Source organism: Monodelphis domestica, chromosome 5, assembly GCF_027887165.1.
Source record: "Monodelphis domestica isolate mMonDom1 chromosome 5, mMonDom1.pri, whole genome shotgun sequence".
Classification (NCBI taxonomy): domain Eukaryota; kingdom Metazoa; phylum Chordata; class Mammalia; order Didelphimorphia; family Didelphidae; genus Monodelphis; species Monodelphis domestica.
The window spans coordinates 211,978,876-212,006,511 of record NC_077231.1 but is presented as its reverse complement, the minus strand read 5'-3'; the positions used below and the strand labels follow the sequence as shown (position 1 = coordinate 212,006,511).

At 37.3% G+C, this 27,636-nt stretch overlaps 1 protein-coding gene across 2 annotated transcripts in view; it reads left to right on the top strand.

The window, feature by feature from the left end:
* CREB3L2 (cAMP responsive element binding protein 3 like 2) overlaps positions 1–27,636 on the top strand; it is a 165,325-nt gene that overhangs the window by 95,043 nt on the left and 42,646 nt on the right. For both annotated transcript variants that reach the window (XM_007504387.3, XM_001367794.4), the window contains exons 3-4: positions 21,797–21,957; positions 25,972–26,059. In XM_007504387.3, the coding sequence (XP_007504449.1) occupies positions 21,797–21,957; positions 25,972–26,059 (249 nt within the window). The remainder of the gene's footprint in view (positions 1–21,796; positions 21,958–25,971; positions 26,060–27,636) is intronic.

Below are 27,636 nucleotides of genomic sequence, written 5' to 3'. Positions count from 1 at the left end.
GCCTTAATCCATTGGAGAAGGAAATGGCAAATAACTCCAGAATCCTTGCCAAGAAAGCCTCAAGGACAGGAAAGGTAAGCTATGGTCCACAGGGTCATGAGGAATTGGATATGGCTAAATAATTGATCAACAACAGTGTGCCAGACACTGTGCTGAATGCTTTACAAATATCTCATTTGCTCCTCACAACAATTCTGTGAGAAGGAGGTGTAATTATTATCCCTATTTTATAGAGAAGGGAACTGAGGCAGACATAGTGACATAGCTAGGAAATATCTGAGGCTGGATTTGAGCCCAGATTTTCCTGATGACATGCCCAGTAATCAATCCACTGTGCTACTTGTAGCTGCCTATTTGGTATAGAGGGTGGCAGTTAAGAAGAAACAGAATTTTTAAAAAGGACAGAAGATCACTATGAATTTAGAGCTGGAAGGGAGCTGAGAAATCAGCTAGTCCAACTTTCTCTCATTTTACAGATGAGGTAACTGAGGTCCAAAGAGATTAAGTGACTTGTTGAGGTCACACAAATAGCAAGCTGTGGTTAGAATTCAAACTCAAATACCATGACAAGTTCAGCATTCTTCCCAGTACACCATGATTTCCTAGTGTAGCTTTTTCTAGCATTAAGCAAGGAAACTGATTTTTGATTAAAAGTATATTTAATTCAAGGCCCAAGCCAGTATTCTCAAAGGCTCTGCTACCAGAGAGTGAGCCCCAGAAGCCTATAGCTGGAAAAACTTTGATATGGAGCCAATTATCAATTGTATGTCATCCAAGGCCAGACCAGTTAAGTTTGGAGTGGTTCATTGCCAGAAAGTTGGCTACAAGGTAATGTGGATTTTGTTGTTGTTGTTTTGGCCATAACAAGTCATGAAGATAATCCACTAAAAGGAAAAAAGGCTGCATTTTGCCAAGAAAGGGAGTTCCTACACTGAAATCAAGTTTTAAAATATACATGATGGAAAATTACTAGAACCTATGTTCTGGGGGAATGGAAAATGGAAAAAACTTGGCAAATGGTGGTAAGGTGAGTGGAAGAGGTGGGGTGTTTAGGTGAGGTAAAATAGTCCAGATGACAGCAGCATGGATGTCAAAGGAATGAATGGCTATAGGAAGTGATCCAATTGTGATGCAAGCAGGATTTGACACTTGATGGAGTGTGCCCAGAAGAGAATAGAAGTGATTCATTGTATCCTCAATTTTTTAAACTTCTAGTAATGAAGAAATCTGGATTTTGCTGACATTACTTGGAGAGTAGGAGGAAAATATGGGTTAGGAGGAGGGAAGATGAACATCCAGGGCTAGTTTGACTTTTCCAGTCCAAGATGTTTGGCAGACAGAACAATGTGCAGGACTGAAAAAAGGCATTGGGGTGAGGATAGGGAGAGGGGGAAGGGAGAGAGAAGAGGGGAGGAGGGAGGATGTTGGGGAAGGAGGAGATGAGAATGATTCATCAGCCCAAGCATGGCAATTCAATCTCCTGGCACAGATGAACCAAAGGAAGAGCCTGATCAAATATCTACTGTGTTGAGTGATGACAGATTTCTGCCTTTGAATCTAGACATGGCCTTTCATCACTTGCTATTCCTTTTGTTTGTGCCCCACTTTCCTTTTCTATTAAGCAAGAGACCTACAATGTTTCTTCTCTAATAATGTCTCTTATCTGCTTAGAGCTCTGTGTTCTATTACTTTAAACAGCCTACAAAACAAAAACAAAGTCCCAAGCTGTACCATTACAGACACTGGACGTTTTCAGATGAAGCTCGCTTTTCCACTTTCTGCAGAGGCAAGGGAGAGAAGTCCTTTAGAAGAGGATATCTCGTACTGAAGATTCTGCTTATATGCCAATACCACTACAACTGATACTGTGTCAAATACTCAGTTAATGTTCAATAAATAGTTGGGGGATGAATGAATAAATTAACTTGAGGTTAATACAATTTAGTTGGAGAGATGTACCATAGATGCTGGAAACAGTACATCATCATAGACAAGCAAACATAATGTAGTATTTGCTATATGCTTAAGTACAGATGAGAGGAAGTCCTTTTTGATGAGATGAATCTGGGGGCAGCTGGTTAGCTCAGTGGATTGAGAGCCAGGCCTAGAGATAGGAGGTCCTAGGTTCAAATCTGTCTTTAGACACTTCCTAGCTGTGTGACCCTGGGCAAGTCACTTCACCCCCATTGTGGGTCTAACCCTTCCCACTCTTCTGCCTTGGAACCAATACACAATATTTATTCCAAGACAGAAGATAAGGGTTTAAAAAAAAAGAAGAAGAAAGAGATGAATCTCTAGGTAGGTCTTGAATTAAACATTCTCCTGCACAGAAAGAATGATGTGGAAAGGGATCCTATACCTGCATAGTTAAGTAATATTGTGTGTATCCTGTTTAATAAAAAGTAATCAGTGATGATCACAATGACCCAGGATTCAAAAAAACCTAAACAACTACTAGGGGAAAATCTACAAGTTTGGCAGAAAGTAGATTCAACATTCATTTATTCCATGTGGAACAATAAGTGCCTACTAGACGAGTAACCAGATATAAGAAGTAAAATCATTTTAAAAAATTAAAGTAAAATAAAAGGACATATTTTTCAGAAATTTGACTAATGGAAGAATTCATAACCAAACAAGTTAGAAATGATGACAGAAAAAAACAGCAATTTTTGTTATATTAAATTAGGAAAAATTTTGTATGAAGGAAATCAGTGCTTAAAATAAGAAACTGTTGGTTTGATCAAAAATCTTTATATCAAATATCTTTGATGAAAGTCTGGTATCCAAGATATATGGAATTGATACACATATATAAGAACAAGCGCCATTCCGCAGTAAATAAATGGGGCAAAGGATATTAACAGTTTTCAAAAAAGAAATATTAGGGGGAAGCTGGATAGCTCAGTGGATTGAGAGCTAGGCCTAGAGATGGGAGGTCCTGGGTTCAAATCTGGATTAAGACACTTCCTAGCTGTGTGACCTTGGGCAAGTCACTTAACCCCCATTGCCTAGACCTTACCACTCTTCTGCCTTGGAACCAATACACAGTATTGATTCCAAGAAGGAAAGTAAGGGTTTTACTAAAATAATAATAATAATAATAAATACATAAATATTTAACAAGTATATTAAAAATGTACCAAGTACTCTTTAGTTTGGCCATCAAGATAAAAGCCAAATAGTGTTGAAGAGACTGTGAGAAAATAGGAATATACTGTTGGCAAAATTTTGAATTGGTCTAAGAATTTTTAAAAAGTTGTTACATGAATTTTATTTTATTTTTTCTATTATCAAGCATTTTTTTCTCCCTCCCAAATCCCCTGTCCACTGGATTGTGGGAGGGGAAGAGAAATATAAAATTCTTGTATCAAAAGCATAGTCAAGCAAAATTAATGTTCATATTGGTTCCATACAAAAATGTGTTTCTCATTTTGCGTGTTTCTCTGTCACAAAGAGGCAAGTATTCATCATCAGTCCTCTGAAATCATGGTTGGAACATTGTGTTGATCGATATTATCTTTTTTATTTTTTCAATGTTAATATTATGGGGTAAATTCTAGTTCTGCTCACTTCATTCTGAGTCAGTTCATATAAGTATCTCTAGGTTTCTCTGAAGCCACTTCTTTTAAAAAAGATTTTTTTTATAGCACAATGTAAAAATGGAGATTTTGAACACCGGACTTCAATCCCCAGAAGTCCTTGTTACTTCCCAGATTGCCCTCTAATCTCCCTGAATCTCACTTGAGTTCGAGAACACAATGGCAATTTATACTGACTGTATCCGCCTACCCTCTCTCTCTTGGTTTCCGTATCTGGGCACACATGGCTCTACCAGGCAGGATGTAGAGTGAGTGATTGTGAATGGGCTCTCTGGGCCTAGACACATGCTTTCTTATTTTGTATTTTCCTTAATTCTTAATTTTAATAAACCTCATAAAAATATTATACTTCTAGCAGAGAAAGTAATTTTAACTGCTACAGTATGGCAAACCACATGGGTTGTAACGAAATACCCTCAATCTTTTTAACTTTCCTAAATCTTTGCTAAGTTCAACCTTTAATAGCTAGTGCCTAGTTTTTTGGGTTTTTTTTTGTTTTTTTTTAAGCCACGTTTCTCCAAGATGCTTTTTTAGAAAAGTCACTTGATCAGCTCTGGGCCTGTACTCTTGCAATCTGGACCTGTGCTCTCACTCACCTGGTCCCAGCCCAGCTGCTGCCTACCTGCTTATGCGCCCCAGCAATCTCCCAGCCCCGGCCCGCCCACCTGCTGCCTGAAATCTGGACCCAGATGAACCGCCCAGCCCAGCAATTTTGGCTCACTGCCCCAGGCCCAGTACTCATTTCTATCAGCTGGTAAAAATGGGGATAATTTTCCCTTAGGCTACAATTAGCCTCCACGTGGACTAGGGGCAAGGGATAACAGGAGGTGAGAAAGAAAGGGAAAGAAGGAAGAGACTTTTCCAAACAGGAACTTAAAAGCATGGCTACTTTAAGAGGATATCTTTTAGTGCACTGATTCTGTTACTTCAGGGGAAAAAATCAGCTCCCTGCAACTCTTTAGCCAATTTTGGAGGGGAAGCTGGGTGGCTCAGTGGATTGAGAGCCAGGCCTAGAGAAGGGAGGTCCTCAGTTGAAATCTGGCCTCAGATACTGCCCAGCTGTGTGGCCCTGGGTGGATCATTTAACCCCCATTGCCAACCCATTACCAATCTCTGTAAACCTCAAAATTTCTCAGACTTATGAATGTTAGGGGTTTCCCCCCATTGGAGAATCTTCTACTTAAAAAAAATTCCCTAGCAGATGGTGAGAACTCTACTTGAGTGTGGGGGCTCCTAGCTATGGGAGTGTCCCTGCTCCACCCTACTTAAGACTGCTTTAAGACAGAAAACTGTTTGATAAACAATGAAAGTACTTTGATCCATGCTTATGGAAGGGACAGGAAGTTCTTTGAGTCATGACTGTTTTAGAATTGATACAATGGGATACTAAGTACCTATAAAGGTGGGGAAACTTGTAAACTACTTAAACCTAAAAGGGGATAACTTATTCAGAGGTTTTTTCTTAATGAAATTTGTCAACACAGCAGCATTTTTTTCTGACTTACTAAAGAGATTAAAACTACTCAGCTGTGAATTCAAAATGGGCGGTCCTTTAGATATATCTACAGTGATTGGTAGATGTAAGGACTTAGGGGAGGTGACAGAGGAGATTTGCCCTTAAAAATAAGAGCTCAGAGAAGAGCAGGAGAAGGATCTTGATTTCTGACTCTCATTCTGGAGGAAAGCTCCTTGAGGAGCTCCTCTGAGGGGCTCTGTCCCTCTGGGGTAGGAGCTCTGGAGGCTCTTGAGAGAGACCCTTTGAAACAATCTCTGGCTGGAAGACTCTTTGAGGAAGGACGCTGGCCTGGTGTTACTAGAATCCTTGTTTAGTCAGACCTTGTGGTGAGTGTTAAAAAAATGACTGATTTCTCTTTTAAGACTCAGGTCTAGGCCATATTGGCTTGAGGCCCTTCATACTTATTCCTTTATTACTCTCTCTCTCTTTCTTTGATTACTCATTGTATTGTTAATTAAAATCTCTATAAAACCCAGTTGACTTGGGTATTTGAATAATTGGGAATATTTCCCTGGCGACCACCTTATATTTGATTTTAAAACCCAAGACACTGTAGTGAAACATATTTTTGCTGTCAAATTTACTCACCCTCTCTTATATCTATCACAATTTATATCTTCCACTATTTTAATCACTACAGTTTAAGACCTCAACCATTTTAAATCTCACATCTCCTGCCTTCTGACAATAGGCATTTAAATGGATAAAAGAACCCAAGGAATTTTAAAGAGACTGAAGGTTATATTTTTAAGACATTTCAGACTCCAATGTCTTATAAAAATCTCTGTATTTCATTGTATTCTGTTGATTTTTTTGTTTAAGGTTTAACTTTGTGATTTTAAGTTCATATATTACTGCATTCCATACTATTCTGTTACACTGAATCATTTTAATGTACTGAGTTTTAACTACTGTTAAATTCTGTTGCTTTTCCCCTATAACCATACTGAACAAACATTGAGTAGGTCCATATAAAAACAGATTTTCTATTTTAGACTTTGTAAATTGTCACATAGATGATGATGGTTGGACTTCATCGAAAGCTATATACAACTTAAATAAGCCAAGAATTTAATTGTAATTTTAAGCGTTCTTTAGACATGATTTTTAGAATTTTTCTTAACAATCTCTGGTCATTTTTGCCTGCCCCTAACATGTGGTAAGGCCCATTCTAGTAGCTGAAGTGAAATACAAATTTAACCCCCAACTCCTGCATTTCTAAAAATGTGAATGGAAGTTGGGCAGTTAATCCCAGGGCATGTATCCCTACAAGCCTCCAAAATAGGAGCACCCCTCATTTATAACTCTTCATCTCACTACTTAACTTCTACCAGAATGATATTTAGATTCTTGATGATTTTTTTCTAAACCCAAAATGAGTTTTACTTTGTTTAAAAATATGTTTACTAAGGTTGAAAGATTTTCTATGATTGTAAAAATTGTGACAAATATCCATCAGTTCATAGGCTTTTAAAAATGCCATACATCAACTTATGTGAAAAAATGATAGTGGTTTGTTTGTTATTGTAATTAATTGGATTGAGAATTTTGGGGATACTGATATCTATATATTTATACTATTGTTCTTTATAAAAAAAAAACTGTTACCTTGTGAAATTCACAGTGGATCATGGCCACATATGAAGAGGAAATGGATCTCATTTTTAGTGAGGAAGCCTTGTATTCTATATTTTCTTAGCCGACACAGTGTGTTAATGATTATAAGCTATATTTTTGAAATTTTAAAACTTTTTAAAGTTTTTTTTGGGGGATTTTAAAATCCCCAGGTCATTATATTTTCCTTGCATGTTCAATATACTATTTCAGTTTTTTATTTTTTTCTCTCATTTTTATATTTGAAGCACATGCCACCAGTATTAAGATTTTCTTTAACTTTTTTTTTTGTTTTACAGTACTGTAAGTTTAAAATACATTTGCTAATGCATGCCCTAAAAGCTTGAGACTATAAAAATGATGCCACTAATTGTTTAAAAAAAATTTATGGGACTTTACTTAATAATTCTGTCTGATTCCAGGACAAGATATACACAATAGAGCCATTGCATAGGGCCAAAGATAAGCCAATCCAGGACATATTGATGCACTACCAAGCCAATACAAAGAACTTGAAACTAGTGTGAAGAGTGTTAGATTTAAAATGGTTGAGGTCTTAAACTGTAGTGATTAAAATAGTGGAAGATATAAATTGTGATAGATATAAGAGAGGGTAAGTAAATTTGACCGCAGAAAGTATGTTTCACTACAGTGTCTTGGTTTTTAAATCAAATATAAGGTGGTCGCCAGGGAAATATTCCCAATTATTCAAATACCCAAGTCAACTGGGTTTTATAGAGATTTTAATTAATACAAATGTGGAATTAAAGAAAAGAGAGAGAGAAAAAGGAAATAAGTATGAAGGGCCTTAAGCCAACATGGCCTAGACCTGAGTCTTAAGAGAGAGAGATCAGTCTTTTTAACACTCACCACAGGGTCTGCCTAAGCAAAGATTCTAGTAACACCAGGCCAGCATCATCTCAGCTGCTTTCACCAGCTCTCTCCTCCATCTGAATATTTCAGAATTAGTCCTTCCTCAATCTGAATGTTTCAGAATGAGTCCTTCCCAATCTGAATGTTTCAGAATCACTCCTAAATCGGAATGTTTCAGAATGAATCCCAGCTCTTCTCTGAGTTGTTATTTTTAAGGGCAAAATCTCCTATGTCACCTCCCCTAAGTTCTTCCATCTACCAATCACTGTAGATGTTTTCCAAAAGACAGCCCATTTTGAATTCACAACTGAGTAGATTAATCTCTTTAGTAAATCAGAAAAAAAATGCTGCTGTGTCGACTAATTTCATTAAGAGAAAACCTCTGAGTAAGTTTTCACCTTTTAGGTCTAAGTAGTTTACAAGTTTCCCAACTTTATAGGCACTTAGCATCCCATTGTTTCAATTCCAAAAATAGGCATGGCTCAAAGAACTCCTTTCCTTTATAAGTATAGTTTTCAAGTACTTTCATTGTTTAGCAAGGAGTTTTCTGCCCTAAAGCATTCTTAAGTACGGGTGGAATAGAGGTCCTCCCATAGCAAGGAGTTTTCTCCCCTAAAGCAGTCCCAAGTAGGGATGGGGTAGAGATCCTTCCATAGCAAGGAGTTTTCACATTCAAGTAGAGTTCTCACTATCTGGTAGGGAATTATTTCAAGTAGGGAATTGGAGGATTCCTCAATGTGGAGTAAAATTTTTAACATTCATAAGTTTGTGAAATTTTAAGGTTTACAAGACTCAAGGTTGCTATGTTTAACATATGTTATGACATAGGCCTCCCTTGTATCCACACTCACTCTTTGTAAAAATACTTACAGATAAGTATTTCAAACTTGGCTCCTATAATCTAGTCCCTTTTCTGTCTTTCTTTCTGTAGTCCTGGCTACTGACTGGGTAAATGCTTACTTGGTTTAGATCATTTTAATTGCATCCTGATTCAAGGACATTTTATAGATTTACTTTTCCTTTACTTAGAATTTTTACTCATAAGACTTTGATAGTCTATATTTTCATCCAAGAATTTTCTTTTTTATTTGAATTTTTCTGATGTCTTGTTAATTTCTCTACCCAATTGATTCATATACCTCATAACTCAGCCATGCATCCCTAAATGATCCTGTGTTTTTCAATTACCCTTTTAACGGGGAAATGTAAAAATATTATTACTTTAAATTGCTAAGTGTAAATTCCTTTTAAGAAGAATTTTAGGTTAAGAAACAAGCTACCTCTCTGAATCCAGTAACTGAACTGTTTGGAGAAGACACCATGAAGAAGCCTCCAGACCACAAGCTGTACAAGAAGATCAAGAATGAACTTTGGGTGTGGTGGATTGAACATTTATTTGTATCTATACGTTCATGCCAAAGGGGACCATTGCATTTGTATGCCATAATTTCAGCCATTCTTCAATTGATGGGAGCTGCCTTATTTTCTAGTTCTTGAACACAGTTTGAAGTTATGTGAGATGTCACAACATAGTTCATAACTTTTGTCCAAGTAGTTCAGTTATTGGAAATTTACACTAAGGATTTCAAAAGTAGGAGGAAAAGTTCTACATGCAACAAAGTATTCATAGCATCACTTCCATGGTAGCATTTTTTTTAAAAGCTAGAAACAAAGTGAGTGTTCGTTGATTGTCTAAACAAATTGTAGTATATGAATGTAATGGAATGTTATTGTGTTATGAGAAATGATCAATGTGAAAAATTAATAGAATCATATTACTTGTATTACCTGAAACAGAGCAAAGAAAGTCGACCTAGAGAATAATATGTAAAATCACTTTAGTAAAGTTCATGAGACAACACCAAAAGGTTATTGTACTCAAATTGCTGTGGTAGTCTTTGTCTGTTCTTAAAGAACAGATAATGAGGCATATTTCTCTTAAGAACAAAAGAGGAAACTGTGAATGTAGGATGTGTTCTAATCCTGTTAAGCTTTGTTGCTTCCTTTAAATTTTTAATTATTCTTTTATTATTTCAGCATTTTTTACACAGCACTTGGGGCATGATAAGCATTTAAGAAATGCTTGTTTTATTGTTGGAATTGAGGATTCTGTGAAGGTAGAATATATTGGGATATGCCTATAGTATAAAAAAAATGAACAAAAGAGATTAATAATTTTTTTTTTTTTAGGAAGAAAATTAGCCAGTGAGTTTGTGCATTTTCAGGCAAAAGTAATCCTTTCTTCCTCTGGACTTAGACTTTCTCACTGAAAGGGCATTTTCTTATTTCCTTAAAAACTCTTTGAAGATAAGGACCTGGTCTTATTCATCTTTTTGTTTGTTTGTTTTTAGCCCTTGCCTTCTGTCTTAGAATCAAATCAATCAAAGGGCTGGGCAATGGAGGTTGTGACTTGTCCAGGGTCTTGCAACTAGGAAGTATCTGAGGTCAGATTTTAATCCAGGGCCTCTTATCTCCAGGCCTGCCTCTCTATCCCTGGAACCACCTAGCTGCCCCTAAAATGTTGATCAGTCATTTTTCAGTCATGCCTGACCCTTTGTCAGCCCATTTGGGGTTTTCTTCGCAACGATATTGGAATGGTTTGCCATTTCCTTCTCCATCTCATTTTACAGATTAGGAAACTGAGGTAAACAGAGTTCAGTGGTTTGCTCAATGTCATATAGCTATTAATTTCCTGAAGCCACATTTGAACTCAGATTATCCTGACTTTGGATCTAGTGCTTTATTCACTGCACCATTTGGCTGGCCCCATGTCATATCTATATTTGTATTCCCCATAGAGACTACCATAATAAGGATTCAATAGCTACTTGTTGAATAAATATTATTAAACACTATCAAACATTTTGGTAACCTATATAAAAAAGACTTCCATCACTGTCCTTAATTTCAGGCATTGATCTTAATAACTCAAAGATGTTTCCACTTTTTTATTTTTCCAAGTTAACAAAATTTAAATCCTGGAATAAGTCAAAGAACAAATGGAAGATCCATTTATCTATTTATGAGAGTCCCCTTGATTTTAAACTGATTAAAGCCAGTTTTTTTTTTAATCTGTCAACTTGTCTGAGAAAAGGGATATTTGTCTCCTACAAGTATGCAATGAATACACCCATTTTTTTTCTCATTTTGGTAAGCTGACTCCCAATTTGAAAGCCCATTAGTAGTGTAACAAATTTATCTTGGAAGTTTTTGAAGATGACAGATAACGTGGGACAAATAGCATTCATCTTTCCTCATACACACTTCCATTTCATGCCTTCTTTACCTTTTTTTGCTTATGTCTGGAATTCCTATTGGCCCATCAGTGCTCTCCTTTACTGAAACCAATTAAAAGTCTGTCTTCTTTAATATACTGCTCACATTCCTCTCTTGCCATGAAAACTTTCTGAATTCTCACTCATTTAATAATGGTCTTTCCCCATTTTAACTTCCAGTGATACTTAGCCTTTTGTCATGAACTTATCACGTCATTTTTTCTTTTTCTTTTTTCTTTAAAAAAAAAAACAAACCTTCTGTCTTGGAATCAACATTCAGCACAAATTGACTAAGCAGTGTGTCCCTGGAAAGACTACCTTTTGGCATTTGTTTATTCTTTTTTTTTTTTTATAAAAACCCTTGCCTTCTGTCTTAGAATCAATATTGTGTATTGGTTCCAAGGCAGAAGAGTGGTAAGGGCTAGTCAATGGGGGTTAAGTGATTTGCCCAGGGTCACACAGCTGATAAGTATCTGAGGTCAGATTTGAACCTAGGAACTCCCATCTCTAGGACTGGCTCTCAATTCACTGAGCTACTCAGCTGTCCCCTCACATTTTTTTTTTAAAGCCTTTGCCTTCCATCTTAGAATAAATTCTATGTATTTATTGGTTCTAAAGCAGAATTGTAGTAAGGACTGGGCAATGGGGATTAAGTGACTTGCCCAGGATCTCACAACTAGGAAGTGTCTCATGCCAAATTAGAATCCAGGATCTCCTATCTTCAAGTCTGGCTCTATCCACTGAGTCACCTAGCTGCCCTGCTCCATCAATGTCATATTGTACTACTTTTACTAATATATATCTGCTTATAAAATATCCAGATACTCTTTAACTCCCCAATTTAAGATTTCTCTAAATTCTTTATTCAGAAGGTTGGCATTTCTCCAATGTAATTATCCAACCAGTTTTCATGAGAATAGCAGAGGATGCATAGCCTGACTTTGTCTTTACTCTGGATTCAATTTCATTGGTAAATTTTATTTTATGTAGCCGCTGCACTTACCTCATTCCAATTTTCCTGCTTATTAGGGTTTTCATTGTGCTTATATATCATGATTGAATTGCCCACCAACAAGTTATTTTTAGCTTTAAAAGAAGATGAAAGACTGGCACTTTTGCTTAGAATTGATATATTCTTATGTAGATAGTTGAGTAATGTGGGGAAAAGGTGCTAATTAAGTCTGAATTTTGGCAAGAGATTTTGTTTAAGTATAAAATCAAACAAAGTAAATAGCATTTATTAAGTGCCTACTGAATATCAGGCATAGCACTAATTACTAGGAATACAAGAAAGGTGAAAAATAGTCTTTGCTCTTAAAGAACTCACTATCTAATGGGAGAGACAATTTGAAAAATGACACTGTACAAACAAGATATAAAGAGGATAAATCGAATATGATCAATAGTGGGAAGGTGCTAGCATTAAAGGTGATGGGGAAAGGAGAAAATTCTAGGCATGTGGACTGCCAATAAAAATGCACTGATTCAGGTGATGGAGTGTTAGAGGAATAACAAGGAGGTCAGTGTCACTTCATCATAGAGTACCTGGAGGAGAATAAGGTGTAAGAAGACTGAAAATGTAGGAAGGGGCCAGATGATGGACTTCAAAAGCCTAACTCTGATTTTTTTTTTTTTTTTGGATCCTGGAGGCAATAGGGAACCACCAAAGTTTATTGAATTGGAGGCAGGAGGTGACATGGTCAGACCTATGCTTCAGTTCTGTAATATAGGTGGTGGATGGAGATTTTAGTTCCATAATATAGTTAAGTCTTTAGTTCCATAATATGGTTTATGGAGGAAGACAAAAACAGAGATCAGAGTGAGATAAGATGAAAAAATGGGGGTAGTATGATGGTGAAGAAGGTCATTACATAAAATCTTAGGACAACTTGGGAATGAGACTAAATGGTGTTCATGAAAACAGAATTTTATATCTGAAGGGCACAGCAAGTATCCTATAGCTCTATCTCTCATTTTATATATTGAATTTTGAGAGGCAGCTGACCCAGAGAACTTCAATAACTTAGGAGACTGCATGAAATACTAGATATAGTGCTGTACTTGGAATCTGGAAAATTTTGGTTCAAATCCTTGCCTCAGACACTTTCTAATTATGCGACATTAGACACTTTCTGAACCCCAGTTTCCATGTGTGTAAAAAAAAAAAACAACCCCTAAGTTCCCATCAAGATCTAAATCTACAATACTATGAAAATACTATCAAGAGAAAATATGGCATAATGGACAAAAGTGTTGAATGGACCACTTATTGTCCATGAAGAATTGGAAAAGTTATTTAACTTCTCTGGCCTGATTTCCTTATTTATAAAATGGAGTTAATAATACTTGTATCAGACAGCTCACAGGGTTATTGTGGGGATCAACTGGGATGATGTATAACCATATATAGATGACCTTTGTTCATTTTCCAAAGTCAAACAGCTAGTGGCAGAGTGGAAAATAAGATTCAGCTCCCCTGACTGCCAAGATAGTATTCATTCCATTATACTAAACATTGCTTTTGACCCTTAAAACAATTGATCTAAAGCAACAGATGATGTCACCCCTAACCTCTTATAACAGCTTTATCAACATTATTATTGATTCAACAACTCAACCCAATTCAGCAAAGTTTTATTAAGTGCCTACAACATATGAGATACTGTAGATATAAAGATACACACACACAGAGTCTCTCTTCAGGAAGCTGATATCCTTTGGGAAGAAAAAGAAAGTTGAAAGTTTAAAAAAGTAAAGAAAGTAGATACACAGTATATATAACATAAGTGCAAGTAGGCAGTTCAGTAGATAGAATGCCAGGCCCTGGAGTTCAAATCTGGCCTTAGACTTTTGCTAGCTGTGTGACCCTGGGCAAGTCACATAACTGTTTGTTTTGGTTTCTTCATCTGTAAAACGAGCTGGTAAAAGAAATATTAAACTGCTCCAGTATCTTTGCCAAGAAAAACTCAAATAGGCTTATGAAGAGTCTGACATACCTGAAAAAACCTGACTGACAACATATACAATAGAACTTCAGGAAGGAGAGGGTTCTAATTCCTAGGAGAGATGAAGATAAAAATCATTATAAAAAGGACTCAAGTCTATGTAGCATTTCTAGTTTACAAAGTGCTTTTCTTATAAAAGCCCTGTGTGGTAAGTAGTACAAATTATTCAGAGGAAACTTAAGTTCAGAGAGATGATAACATGATGAGCAGCCATACTGGAAATTCCTACCATATCAGTGTCATTGGGTGGTAGTTTTTGTTTGGAAGGAAAGCAAAACAAAAGCATATTTTAAAAAAATATCCTCCTTTTATATTTTTAAAAGATGGTTCTTTTCCCTTTAATTCTGCCTCTTCCCAGATGTTTAGAAATGAGAAGGCCCTGTGCTGTGTTAAATACTTGATGTTTCTTGCTTTTGTAGGGCATCCAGGAATTTAAATCTCTAAGTGATAGTTCGCATTCAGAGCTATTATGGCTTTTTTGGTCTTTATGCCAGTAAAACTGAAAAAGAAAAAAGAAAAAAAGGGTTTGGGTAGAAAAATTATAGTTAAATGCAGGGTTCCTCCCTTTTCCTGCCCTCATCTCCCACTACCCCTAAAAGTTTCACCTCCCATCTTCTTTTCTCTAATTCCATATCTATTTGTATGGAAGCACAAAATGGAAACCAGCACCCAGTAGCTCAGCCAGAGAACTCATTTTCCAATTTTAGTTGCCAGTTTATTGCTATTTTCCTCAAACCACTCACCAGTCCTAGATTTCTGAGTCTAAAGTTAGAATCATAACACCATCGCATAATGCATAGATCTGGAAAGGAGCTTAGAGATCTTCTAGTGAATGAGTACCCTCATTTTACAGAAGAGGGACCTAAGATCCAGGGAGATTAAGTGACTCGTTCAGAATCACTAAGAAGGTTATCAGTAGAGTCAGGCCTAGAATACTTTATTTTGTGATATATTTGGTGGGATCAGTTAATTCAAGAATATTCATTTATAGTATCTTCAATGTAATGGCTTAAATGTGATAGTTTAGATTAGATGACATGGTTGAATTGGTGAATAATCAATCTGTAAATGGTCTGTGATGTGATCAACTTATATAAATTTAAAAACCCCAAAACAAACAGACTTTCAAAGCCATATCTTTTAGGGTACTAGTCATTTCCAGGAACCTGCTGCACTAAGACATGGTTCCCTTTGCCACTGTGCCCTTTCTAAACCCACCAACATTCTAGGGATTAAAGTAAAATGTGTTGGGTTTGGTTGTTTTTCAGTAATGCCTGACTCTTTGCAACCTCATTTTGGGGTTTTCTTGGCACAGATACTAGTGTGGTTGCCATTTCTTTCTCCAGCTTATTTGACAGATGAGGAAACTGAGGCACATAAGAAATTAGTGATTTGCCCAGGGTCACACAGCCAGTAAATGTCTGAGGATGGTATGACTAAAATTGATTGAATCAGGCAACTATTTCATGCTATAATCACATGAGATCAATCAAGGATATGCCCCATAAGGCATGATCCATGACAATCTTAATGCTGTGGCTTACTATGAATTAATTCCAGCTTAATTTCTCCAAGATTGACTGTGACTCTCATAGGCATCCTCCTTGTTTTTTGACCTGTAAAATCTTCATGATGATGATAATAGTAATAAGAGCTTACATTTATATAGTGCTTACTGTGTTCCAGAGACTATGCTAAACTTTAGACATTATTACCTCATTTGTACCTCACGACATCTTTGGGAGGTAGATGCTTTTATGATCCCCATTTTACTGATAAGGAAACTGAGGCTGACAGGGAGTAAGTGGCTTGTCCAGGGTTAAATAGCTAGGAAGTGTGAATCTGGATTTGAACTCAGGTCTTCTTGACTCCAGGCCCAGCACCCTACTGTACCACTTGGATGCCCTTATCCTCTGCTGTAATGCATTCCCCATACTCCTGTCATAAATGAGAAGTAAACTTTGATCACTATTTGCAGGTAAGCAGAACTTCTTAACAAATGTATGCATTGTGCTTCTTATATAGCTTTATATTCCCCTGGATGATTACTTGTAAGTAATAGTAAGAACAACAATAGTAATAATAGTAATAGTAATTATATGTTTCTTTAGAGTTTGCAAAGAATTTTGTGAATATCTGAAGAAACATATAATGCTAGCTATTTCATTTTTGAATATGCTATTATTATCATCCTCATTTTATAGGTAGATAAATGGAGGCAGACAATAGTTAAATGACTTGTCTAGGATCACATTGCCATCCAATGTCTGAGACCTAATTTTATATCAGATCTTTCTGATTCTATGTCCAGGGCTCTATTCACTGCACCATCTAGCTTTTGTATAATATGAAAATGAAATGTATTTTAAATTTTCTGAATGTGAAATATAAATGTGCAAGACTCCTAATTGGTACACACATAGAGATTTTTTTTTTTTGTTTTGTTTTTTTTAGGCATGGCATTGAATATTTCCATTCACTTTATTTTTATACTGCAATAATTTTCCCCTATTCTCTTTCGATTTCCTCCCTTGTAACAAGGGGAAACATTTTAAGTGGAGATTGCTTCTGTTAATTGATACTGAATTTTGAATCTAATCTCCCAGCTCTCTCCTGAGAGAAGGGCAGTATATTTCTCTTAGTTTTTTAATCTTTTCTTTTTTTAAACCCTACCCAACTGCTTTAGAATCAATACTAAGTATTAGTTCCAAGGCAGAAGAGCAGTTAGAGATGGGCAATTGGGAGTAAATTGGGAGTAAGTGACTTGCCTACAGTCACATAGCTAAGGAAATATCTCAGGCCAAATTTGAACCCAGGACTTCTTGTTTTCAGGTCTAGCTCTCAATCCACGGAGCCATCTAGCTGCCCCTCTTTATCAGTTTTCTAATATCATTATAGTTCTGACTTTGGTTTAGATACAACATTATAAGTGACAGTGGGTACAATGTACAGTGAACAATTGAATTCCCAAATCTTCTTTCCTGGGCTCTACATGGCACCAAAGGCCATAACCTGCCAGATATTCCCTCCAGAAAGAAACATATTAATGCACTTTATTTTTAATAGTGTTCCTCTGTGAAACAAATTCCAGTCTTTTAAAGGAATAGCACAAACCTTATGTCAAGGGTTCTTTACTAGTTGTGTGTGTGTTATGGACCCCTTTTGCAGTCAGGCAAAGTCTATGCCTTTTTTTATTAAGTGTTGAAATAGTTTTCAAACTAGTTAAACAAAACAAGTTCCTGTGTCTTAGCCTAAGAATTCCTTTTGCCCTGGAGAAAGGTTTGGACACAATGTTTGTAATATTAATGGTACTAGCTAAAAATCCTTAGTTCCATCAACTAGTCTTTATATGGCTTGGCCTCTGTTATCTCCAAAATCTTGGTTGCTCCTTCTCTGGATATACTCCAACCTATTAGTGGATCACCTCCATGTTTTGCGCATCCAGAAACATCTCCTCTTGCTGTTATATGGAGGAAGAAGTGGATTAGGGCTCCCCTAAAATGAGGCAGGTTTCTTTGGAAAACAAAAGAATAAACAAAAGCCTTCCAGAGCCACTCAGCCATGTGTTTGTATGGTGGAAAGAGTGAACCTCACTGGTTGGAATAATCAGTACATGACTTCTGGTTTGTCACATTGTTTCAGAGAAAGACTTTATTTTATTTTTTTTTAGTCAAGGAGAATTCTGGGATTCTGTTTCACACTATTCTGTCCCCTCAGGCACTAATGATCTTATCAGTATTTAAAGTTGACCCTAGGACATCTGGGCATTTAGAAAATAAATGCAAAGGCTTATAGGACCCCAAATTTAGAATGGAGAGCTTAGAGCTTATGGGTTTAAACTTCCACACATAGCAAATGACCAAGACAAGATTCTAAGGTCCCCAGATTCTAAATTCAAGTGCTCTTTCTACCGTTCTAGGATTTATCCTTCTGTGATTGCTACAACCTTTCTTCATGAGTCAGCTCTGTGGCTCAGTGGATAGCATGATGAACCTCAAATCAGGAAGACTTTGAGTTCAAAAAAGAATTTAAATCGTACTAGCTAGTGAGCCTGGATAAGTCATTTAACCTCCATTTGCCTCATTTCTTCAACTATAAAATAGGCATAACAGAATATATTTGGTAAAAATCAAATGAGGAAGTATTTGTGAGAGGCTTAGCACAGTGACTAACACATAGTTGGTTCTATATAAAGGATTATTCTCTTCCCTCCCTGTGCATGGCTAGGATAGATTAGAGGATCTAATTACAGGCTCTGTATTAATTTTCATCTTCAATTCTCCATTTATTCAAATTGCATCTCTTCTTGCCAGCCATTTAGATTAGGTTTCATCATTGTAACTTAACCAGCAGCAGAGGGGCCTGTCTTCATCTCGCTATCACAAAGGAATTGTGTTCAGGGCTGCTGCTTTATGTTTTAAATATGGAGGAAGGTTGTGTTTCATTCATCTTTCTTGCCGCATGATGGCTAAGCATATTGTTCCAGAAAATAAAATCCTGAAATGAGAACAGTAATGCTGCCTATGAACAGTGGGTGACATCACAGTTTTTTCATGAACAGAGAAATGGTTGTCCTGTTAAGCTTGAAAGGCAGAGGAATTCAGAGTTGGGCTTAACGTCAGAAGACTTGGGTTGGTGTCCTGACTCCACCCCTACACCCTGGTTGTGTGACTGTGGGCGAGTTAGTTAAGCTCGTTGGCTCTGTTTCCCCATATGCAATACAGGGGGTCTAAGAGTTATCGCAATCTGCAGATTCTTGTAAAAAATGCTTTATGAATGATGGAGTTTTGTGTAAGGGAGACTTGCTGCTTTGGGGTGTCTTCTTCTATCTTTCTGAACTTCCTATCCCTGGGACCTCTCTTCCAAACTTTACCCCTATGTCTTTGTAGCTTGTGGATTCATTTGCCAACAGAGAATTCAATGGACATTGCCCAAGTAGCTACATTGTACAAGGAACTGAGAAAGCTAGGGGTACAAAAATGAAACAATGGCACCAGAGAATCAAGAGGAAGATTGTTTCTAGCTGAGGGTTTCAGGGAAGATTTCATGGAAGAGATAGACATAAAGGAAGAGAATTCTAACATTTGGAGATATCTGGGGAGTCTGCTGTAGGCATAGAGGGAATGGAGCATCAAAAATTCACAAAGAAAATTTGTGACAGGACAGGTGTAGGGACTAGATCTCTGATTTCCACTGAAACAAGGACTTCTCATGTGAGGAATCTTCCTCTCTCTAAGTAGGTTGGCACTTTCACTATGACATAGTTTTAGAGAATTGCCTAGAGCACTTAGAGGTTTTGACTTGCCTAGGGCCCCACAGCCAGTATGTGTTGGAAGGAGGAATTTGAACCCAAGTTTTTCTAGCTTCAAGGCTGGCTTTAAGCCATGAGCAAATAATCATGCAGGTAGAATTGAAAGGTTTTGGCAATTTACTGAAGGTGGGGGAATGAAGGAGAAGAAACAAAGCTGACCCAAAGGTCATGATGCTCCATAGCAGAGAAGATAGTGGGCAAGTGGGCAGGTTTTATAGGAAAAATGATGAGATTTAGACAATTTGAGTTTGTGTTGTCAAGACAGCATTCAGATAAAAGTGTATATAGTATACAGCTGGAAGTTACTGGAGTTGGGGGAGAGACTGAAGGCAGGAGATATAGATTCAAGTATTTACAGAAGTGATAACTGAAGCTATTTAAGTAGATGAGGTCCCCAAAGACACTAGGATAGAGTCTTGAGTATACTAACCCTTAGAGAAAAATGGAAAGAAGGGAAAAAACAACATGAAAAGAGTTGGTTAAAAAAAAACGAGGAAGGAGGAAAAACAGGAGACAGTATAGTCATTAGAATTTAGGGAGGAGAAAAAATATCCAGAAGGGGAAAGGAAGGTAGTAGTATCAAAAGCTGCAAATGGGTTGATGATGGATTTGATGAGAAGATTTGGATATATATTTCCTAGGGAAACTCCTTGATTCCCTCTATTGGGAAAAAGAGAAAGGTATCAAGTTCTGCTTTGTCTTCTAGTGCTTCCCTAAACTAGAAACTTAAGTTTCTACTTGACTTAGAACTCAATTGGAGTATAGTGTGGACTGACTCTTCCAGTCTCCATCAAAAAGCCCTTTGTTTCTTGCCCCTCATCCCTCTGCCAGGTTGTGATGTATATTTTGTGCAAGTCAGTGGAAATACCCATGAAACACCAGGAGGTGCAACAGCTCCATAAACTTGGCTCTAAAAGTCCAGACCTTTCCAACCAACAAAACTCTGGCCCATGTTTTTGTTGCCTTAGAAAATAAAGTGGAGGAGAAGAAGTGCTAATTGAGGTAAGATACATTCCAAATTTATCTCAAGGAAGAAATCATCCACCTCCATTTATTCAGATGGACTTTGTTCTCAATAAAGTAGATTTAGAAAGCCTAGAGGCATACTTTATCATGTACACTGTAAAAAAAGGTGCATTGAAATTGAGTTTTTAAAAATTGAATGAAATCTTTGACCTAACAGGTCTTATTTCAGAGATGCTTTATTTCTGATTGGTTGCTAATTACTAGTGGTTCCTTGAGCATTTCCTTTTAAATTCCCAAGCAGTTCATCAGATATAAAAAGCAAAGGGTGGTTAATTGAAGAATAAAAAAATAATTCAATAATAGGACAACATTTACCAGAATCCTTCAATGAAACTATAGTGATAATATGAATGATTCCTTTTGTCTACTTAACCATCTCACTTTGTCCCCTCTCCATCTTTACTCCCAATGCTTCCCTTGCATTTAATTTATTTACCATTTTTATTTTTTCATTTTGTTCTTAAATTGAAATTTGGAATTTTTATCTCACTTTAAAACCAATTGTAACCAGTCTTAAGTTTGTCCCTGCCCAAAAGGTTGTTTTTTCTTGCTTGGAAGCTTATTTACTACTCTCCATGGTTTAATTGTTACCTTGTCTTTCTCCTTCCTCCTCCCTGTCCTCCCTGTTTCACCAAGACTTTGTTTAGGTCCTAGCTTTGAACTAACCAGGTAAGAAACAAGAGAAGCTTTCAAAATACATTACAAATAAAATGATGGTTCTTCCTATTTGCTTCCCATTGTTTTGTTGCAGGCTTTGGACTTTGGTGGAGACTGAGGGAGGCATTAGGGATGAATGACTCAGTTCTAGAAATCAGGGACAGTAAGGATCATGGCATCCTGATGCTTCGCCCAGCACTTTTCTGTGAGGAAAAGGGGGCCATGCTTTCTTGAGATCTTTAAGATTCTTATCATCTAAGGGATAGGTAGAAGAGGAGGAAAAACAGGGAGGAGAAAGGAAAGAAGAGAAAATGGGAAGAAGGGAAGCAAGAGAAACTGGGAAACTAAATGGTACAAGTGGCTGAGGGATCCACCAGCAGTTGACTGAGGCATATTTGAAAAGTGACAGTGTTTATTACACTTACTCTATTTTTCTTTCCTTCCTTCCTTCCTTCCTTCCTTCCTTCCTTCCTTCCTTCCTTCCTTCCTTCCTTCCTTCCTTCCTTCCTTCCTTCCTTCCTTCCTTCCTTCCTTCCTTCCTTCCTTCCTTCCTTCCTTCCTTCCTTCCTTCCTTCCTTCCTTCCTTCCTTCCTTCCTTCCTTCCTTCCTTCCTTCCTCCCTCCCTCCCTCCCTCCCTCCCTCCCTCCCTCCCTCCCTCCCTCCCTCCCTCCCTCCCTCCCTCCCTCTCTCTCTCTCTCTCTCTCTCTCTCTCTCTCTCTCTCTCTCTCTCTCTCTCTCTCTCTCTCTCTCTCTCTCTCTCCCTCCCTCCCTCCCTCCCTCCCTCCCTCCCTTCCTTTCTCCTCCTCCTCCTCCTCCGGAATATTTGTCTATGGAGTGGAAAGTTGGTAATCATGTTTGTTCATTTTATCTGGAACCCTCATTGATTCTAACTTTTGGGCATTATCTTTCTTTACCAGCTAATCTGGCAGGTGAGGAATGGTGCCTGACTTCAGCAACCATCAAGACAGAGCCCATCCTGTGTGAATCTCCTGGCCTTGTTCCATCTGTCACTCTGACCATCACTACAGCTTCTGCCCCTCTAGGCAGTGAGGATCCCCAACTGCAGAATGATGCTGAGGTACACTCTTTCCATTTCACAAGCTAAAATTTAAAAAAATGCAGATTATCTTTCTTCAACAAGACTTTTGATTTCCCTTTCCACCCAGATTTGAACCTAGAATATTCAAGACCCAAATTGTGTTGATTTGTCTTTTGTGATAAAGGTATCCATTTTCTGACACCCTTATGCCCCATAAAAGGTGATGGTTGGCAAATCCTATAGCCTCCATTAGTTTCCACTCTAAAACCAGAGATTTGTTACCATGGAGAAAAATGATGTCTCAATAGATTGGAATGAAAAACTTTTGGTGAGAGAAGGGTCCTAGTGGGGCAACCCCACAATACAAATGAATTCATTTCTATGATTGTTAGGAATTGTCACATTTCTGAAAAGAATTTTATTTTGTTAAACGTAGCACTTTGGAGGACTTTGTTGACTTGATGTTTCTATCACTGGCAACTGTCCTTCTGCTTTCATGAAAGCATAATTGATTTTCTACTATCTGACTCCATAACCATAGGTTCTTTTTTTTTCTTAATTCAGTTTTATTTTATTTTTGATTGCAATTTTCATAGCTTTAATAACTTAGCTCTTCTTGTTTCCCATCTAGGTAGTTACCATGTTTAATGGGGGTAGATTGCAGTGCCATACAAACAGAATCTTAGAATTGTATGAGATTATAGTAGAGATCACCAAATCGAGCTCTCTCTCTCTCTCTCTCTCTCTCTCTCTCTCTCTCTCTCTCTCTCTCTCTCTCTCTCTCTCTCTCTCTCTCTCTCTCTCTCTTTTTCTCTCTCTCTCTCTCTCTCTCTCCCCTCTTCTTGGGAGGAAGGGAGATGATTTGGATCTTATAATTTTTGAAAATGTATGTTGGAAATTATGATTATATGTAATTGGGAAAATAAAATATCTTTGAATAATTAAAAAAAAAAGAATGGCACTCAGTCCTATATAGATCTTTTCTGCTTCTGTAGTAATGGTAGTAGAATGCCAGAAAAGGGGGAAGAAGTTAGTAAGAATTACATAGCGTTTAGACCATCTATAAACATTAGCTTAGCTGTTGGCATCTAAATGTAAGCTCCTTGTCCCATAACCAATGAGTCAACATGCTACCGGAGAAATGGAATCTTATAAATATTGACATTTTGACTATAAATGTAATCAAATTCTAAAAGGGACCTGCAGATAAATGGATGGGTGGATCACAAGTTCTCTTTGGAAAGGCAGTTAGAAATGTTAGTGAAGTTGCTTTTATTTGGTTTCCAAAGGCAACAAGAAACATAATTTCATAGGCTATTTGGTTGTGTGCAATCAGTGCTCATGATGAACATTTGCAGAAAATGATAAAGATAATTGAAGCTTAGACAGCAATGTTTAACATCTGTTGCAGAGGATGAGGAAGGAAATAAGTTCTATGTGGAACACAGTAAGACCCTCAAAATGAAATGAGCATATACTTTCACCAGTAGGGACTTGGAGGGAAGGAAGGAAGGAGATAGCTTGGACCTTATAATTTTTGAGAATATGTGTTGAAAATTATTATTACATATAATTGAGAAAATAAAATATCTTTAAATTTAAAAAAAGAAATTGACAGTCACTTAAAAAAAAAACAGGCCTCATCTATTATGAATATTTTCTTCAAGAAAAGAGTTAGAGGGGGCAGCTGGATAGCTCAGTGGATTGAAAGCCAGGCCTAGAGACAGGAGGTCCTAGGTTCAAATATGGTCTTAGACATTTCCCAGCTGTGTGACCCTGGGCAAGTCACTTAACCCCCATTGCCTAGCCCTTACCACTCTTACCACAGTATTGATTCCAAGACAGAAGGTAAGCGTTTAAAAAAAAAAGAGAGTTAGAAGGTGCTGGCCATGGTGAGCATCACACACTTATGATGAATGAAATTGACAATGTCTTAAAAGGTAGGAATTGCCTCATTACCCAAGTAGGAGTCATTTCTAAACCAGCTGTCTGTAAATACCAAGACTATCACTTTCTTATCACAAACATGCCAAATTAGACGAAAGAATAAAAATGAGAAGAATATTTACTATACTTCCTCTGCCAATGAAGATCAGGACATTTTCTGCGACTGATAATCTTGCAGAATTGCTTGGAACATTGAAACATTCATTTACTTGCCTGCAGTCATATAGCCAGTATGTGGCAGAGGCAAGACTTGAACCAAGGTCATCCAGGATATGAAGCCAGCTTTCTATGCTGCTTCTGTGAGAAGAATTTATGGAGTGCAATTAAAATAGCTACAATATTATAATGTTGATTCTCAAAAGTTGGAAATGGATAAAAGAATTGACATCAGTGGAGACTATAACCATTTCCTGAGGAAATTTAATTTAAATCAATTGCCACTTTTAGGAAGCCAAAATAACCTATAAATTTCCTTAACCAATAAACTCTTGATTTCCTTGCCAAGCAAGGAAAGAGAGTCGCCAAGGTCAGCATGAGTTTCAGAATATAAATTCATTTGTAAAATATTGCAGAGGAGAGTAGTATAAGATTATGAGCAGTATCACCTCATAAAACAGAAAAAAAGAAATGGAAAGAGAGAGACAAGTTTATGAAAAGCCTAGCAAAAGAGCCAAATTACCCAAAGAACAGGAAAAGATGAACTCAAAGGAGGAAAACAAAACCAAAATGGAATGGATTTTAAAAGATTTCTTTGACCATTTTCTTTATCAGTGATAGTTTTTATTTTGGTCATCAATACATATTTACTTCTTCCAAGGCAATCAAGAAAATATTATCTACCTACTCATACCTATTTTCTTACTTTTACAAAAACTTTGAGAATTACACAAAATATTGTACAAAAAGCATAGAAATATTACAGAAATATGTGACTAGCAGCTGATCCTATCTTATATAGGATAATCACTTGTCCTAGAAGCTGATAATCAAGCAGGAGTAGAATTATAGTTTCACATTATCAGACAAAATAGCTTTAAATCTTTTTCTTCTACCTTGTTGGCACAGAAAAACATCATGAGAGGAAAAAAAATCTATGAATATCTTCATCTTAGGCAGCAAAGTGGCATGGTAGAGAGAGTTTTAGACTTGGAATTAGTAAGCTGTAGGTGCAACTCCTGTCTTGATCACTTGCAAGTGACCCTGGCCAAGTTATTTAACCTGTCTGGGCCTCTTTTCTCATTTGTAAAGTGAAGTAGGAAGACTTCATTCAGTTCTGTTAATCAATCAATCAATCAATACTTATGAAGTATCTGCTTATGACAGGCCCTGTGGTAGGTCTAGAGGCTACAAATATAATATATGGATATAAACTCTCAAGAGCTTATATTTTAATGGAGGAACTTACCTTCTCCAGCTTCAAATCTTTTATCCTAGGATCCTTTTTAGAGGTCTAGGTCTCTGACTTGTTTATAAGCTATTTCCTTGTTGTCATTGCTAAGGTGCTATTAGTTCAGGGTTGGTTTAGATCATGGTGCTTATAAGGCCAAGGACAAAAGCTTGATCCCTTGTTTGGGTCATTAGCTTGGTTCCATGACCACAGACCATTTCTTAACCTGCTGTTTCACCAATGCATGCCATTTATTATGTTGGAGAGACTGTGGATGGCTCAGTGCACACTTATCTCTGCTGCTGCTGGGTGGAAAGTCAGCTGTATTGTCTTATATAAAAGACAGCCACTAAAAGCTTTATTATACTTTCTCTGCAATAAAATTCTACTGCAATGTTGTACCTCGGGGGTGGGGGTGGGGAGGTGGCCCATTGGTAGGTGACCTTTAGCTTTCAAATTTTTCATTTGGGGGTTCCACCTACTTTTTAAGATTTTGTAAGGGATTAAGAAAAAGAATTTGTAGTGAATCAAATGGCTTTTGAAAGAAGCAGCTCAGTCTCTAATAGTCAGCTTTCAGTGGAAGTTGGGTGGGGTGTCCCCAGATAAAGAAAAAGTAGGACAAATAGCTCTTCTATGGCTATGCCCTATGTTGCTATTCTTTTGTTAAAAATGGAAAAAAAAAAACAAACTCAAAAATTTGTTTGAAATTCTTTCTTTAGGTCAAGTCCCCAAGTCTGAAAATTCTGCCCAAGATTAAACTGGAGCCTCATGAAGTGGATCAGTTCTTAAACTTCTCTTCCAAGGAAGGTCTGTTCATTCTCAGTGTTTCATTTGTGGTTGTAAGTTCAGGTTGCACAAGGGCTGGGGAATAAGGAGTTGGGACAATGTGTAATAGGCCTCATGGGGCAGTTTAGCTAAACCTGACCTTGTGCAATAGATGTTTTACTGAAGAGCTTCCTTTAAAATCCCATTTCTGAAAATCAAATCCCACCTTAGCATAGACTGACATAATGCCAGTATTATGTTCACTTTAATCTCTGTCTCCCCCCCTCCTTTCCCCAGTGGACAATGGCTTTTAATACCTTTACTTTTCTGATCCCCAGGGCTGTGAGAATAGTTAATCATCTATAAAACATCAGGGCATGAAGGTGAGAGGAGGCAAGAGTTTAGTTGGGTGAGGACACACAGCACATGGGAAGGAGATAGAATGACATATGGCTGAGAAGTTAGATTGGAATCAGATTGTTCTGTTTATCCTGGAGGCAATCAGGAGTCATCAAAGATCAGGTCAGATTATACATACTGTGTGAAGAATTAGATAGGGGTTAGCCTGGAGACAGGAAGACTAATTGAGAGATTATTAACATTAGTCTTCACAGGAGCTAATGAGAACTTGGAGCTGGGGAATGGCTTCAAATGATACTAGACAGGTAAGATCAGTAAGACTTGAGACCTGATTAGATATGTTGAAGGAAGAGACTAGAGTGGCTCCCAGGTCTGAAGACAGAGCAACTGGAAGGAGAGATCAAAATAAAGTCTTTCTTGTCTTCAACCTTCTACCACACTGCTGCAAAAGGGATTTGATGAGCACAGATAAATCTGACCATGTCTCTTAACTTTGAACCTGTTTCCTCATATATAAAATGAGGGTTATAATACTTGCATCCCATTTCTCATAAAAAATGTTGTATGAAATGACATGATGCATATAGAGAGTGATGTAAACTTTAAAGTACTATATAAATTTAAGTTGTTACTTTTTGTTGGATTAGACCTTTGATTTCACTGCTATAGGAAACACCTATTGAGGAAACTTTCTCTGTCTATACAAATAAGCACCTTTTCTTTTCCTATAGTTTTATAGGGCTGCCTGGGGCACTGGGAGATTTCGACTTGCCCAAGCTCACACAGCCAGTATGTATCAGAGGCTATACTTGGAGGCTTCCTGCCTCCAAGGCTCGTTCTCTGTTCACTATACCATGGACTGCTGAGCAGCCATTGTTGATATTGAGAACGTTAAACTTTGGGATCTATATATCCTAACAATAATATGATATAAAGTAGAATGTCAAAGGTGGTCTTGTAGGCAAGGCTGTTTGTAGCTCTTAAGGAGGTAGCAGAATTTACAATAAATCTTATCTTTTGAATTTGTTACGACACATTATACGAAATGTCAAATGTATCCCATGCTGACTGATAATTTAGGTGCTTTGGAGAGGAATGTTTCCAGGAGAAATAAAATGCATATAGTGAAAAATAAAGTACCTGAGCACCTCTTCATGCCTTGGAGCCTCTTCAGTAACCAGAGAACTACTTTTCTTTTCAAATGAGATTTAGAAACCTGATGCTGAGCCACCTGGGGGCCATTGGATGGCTTTCATCAC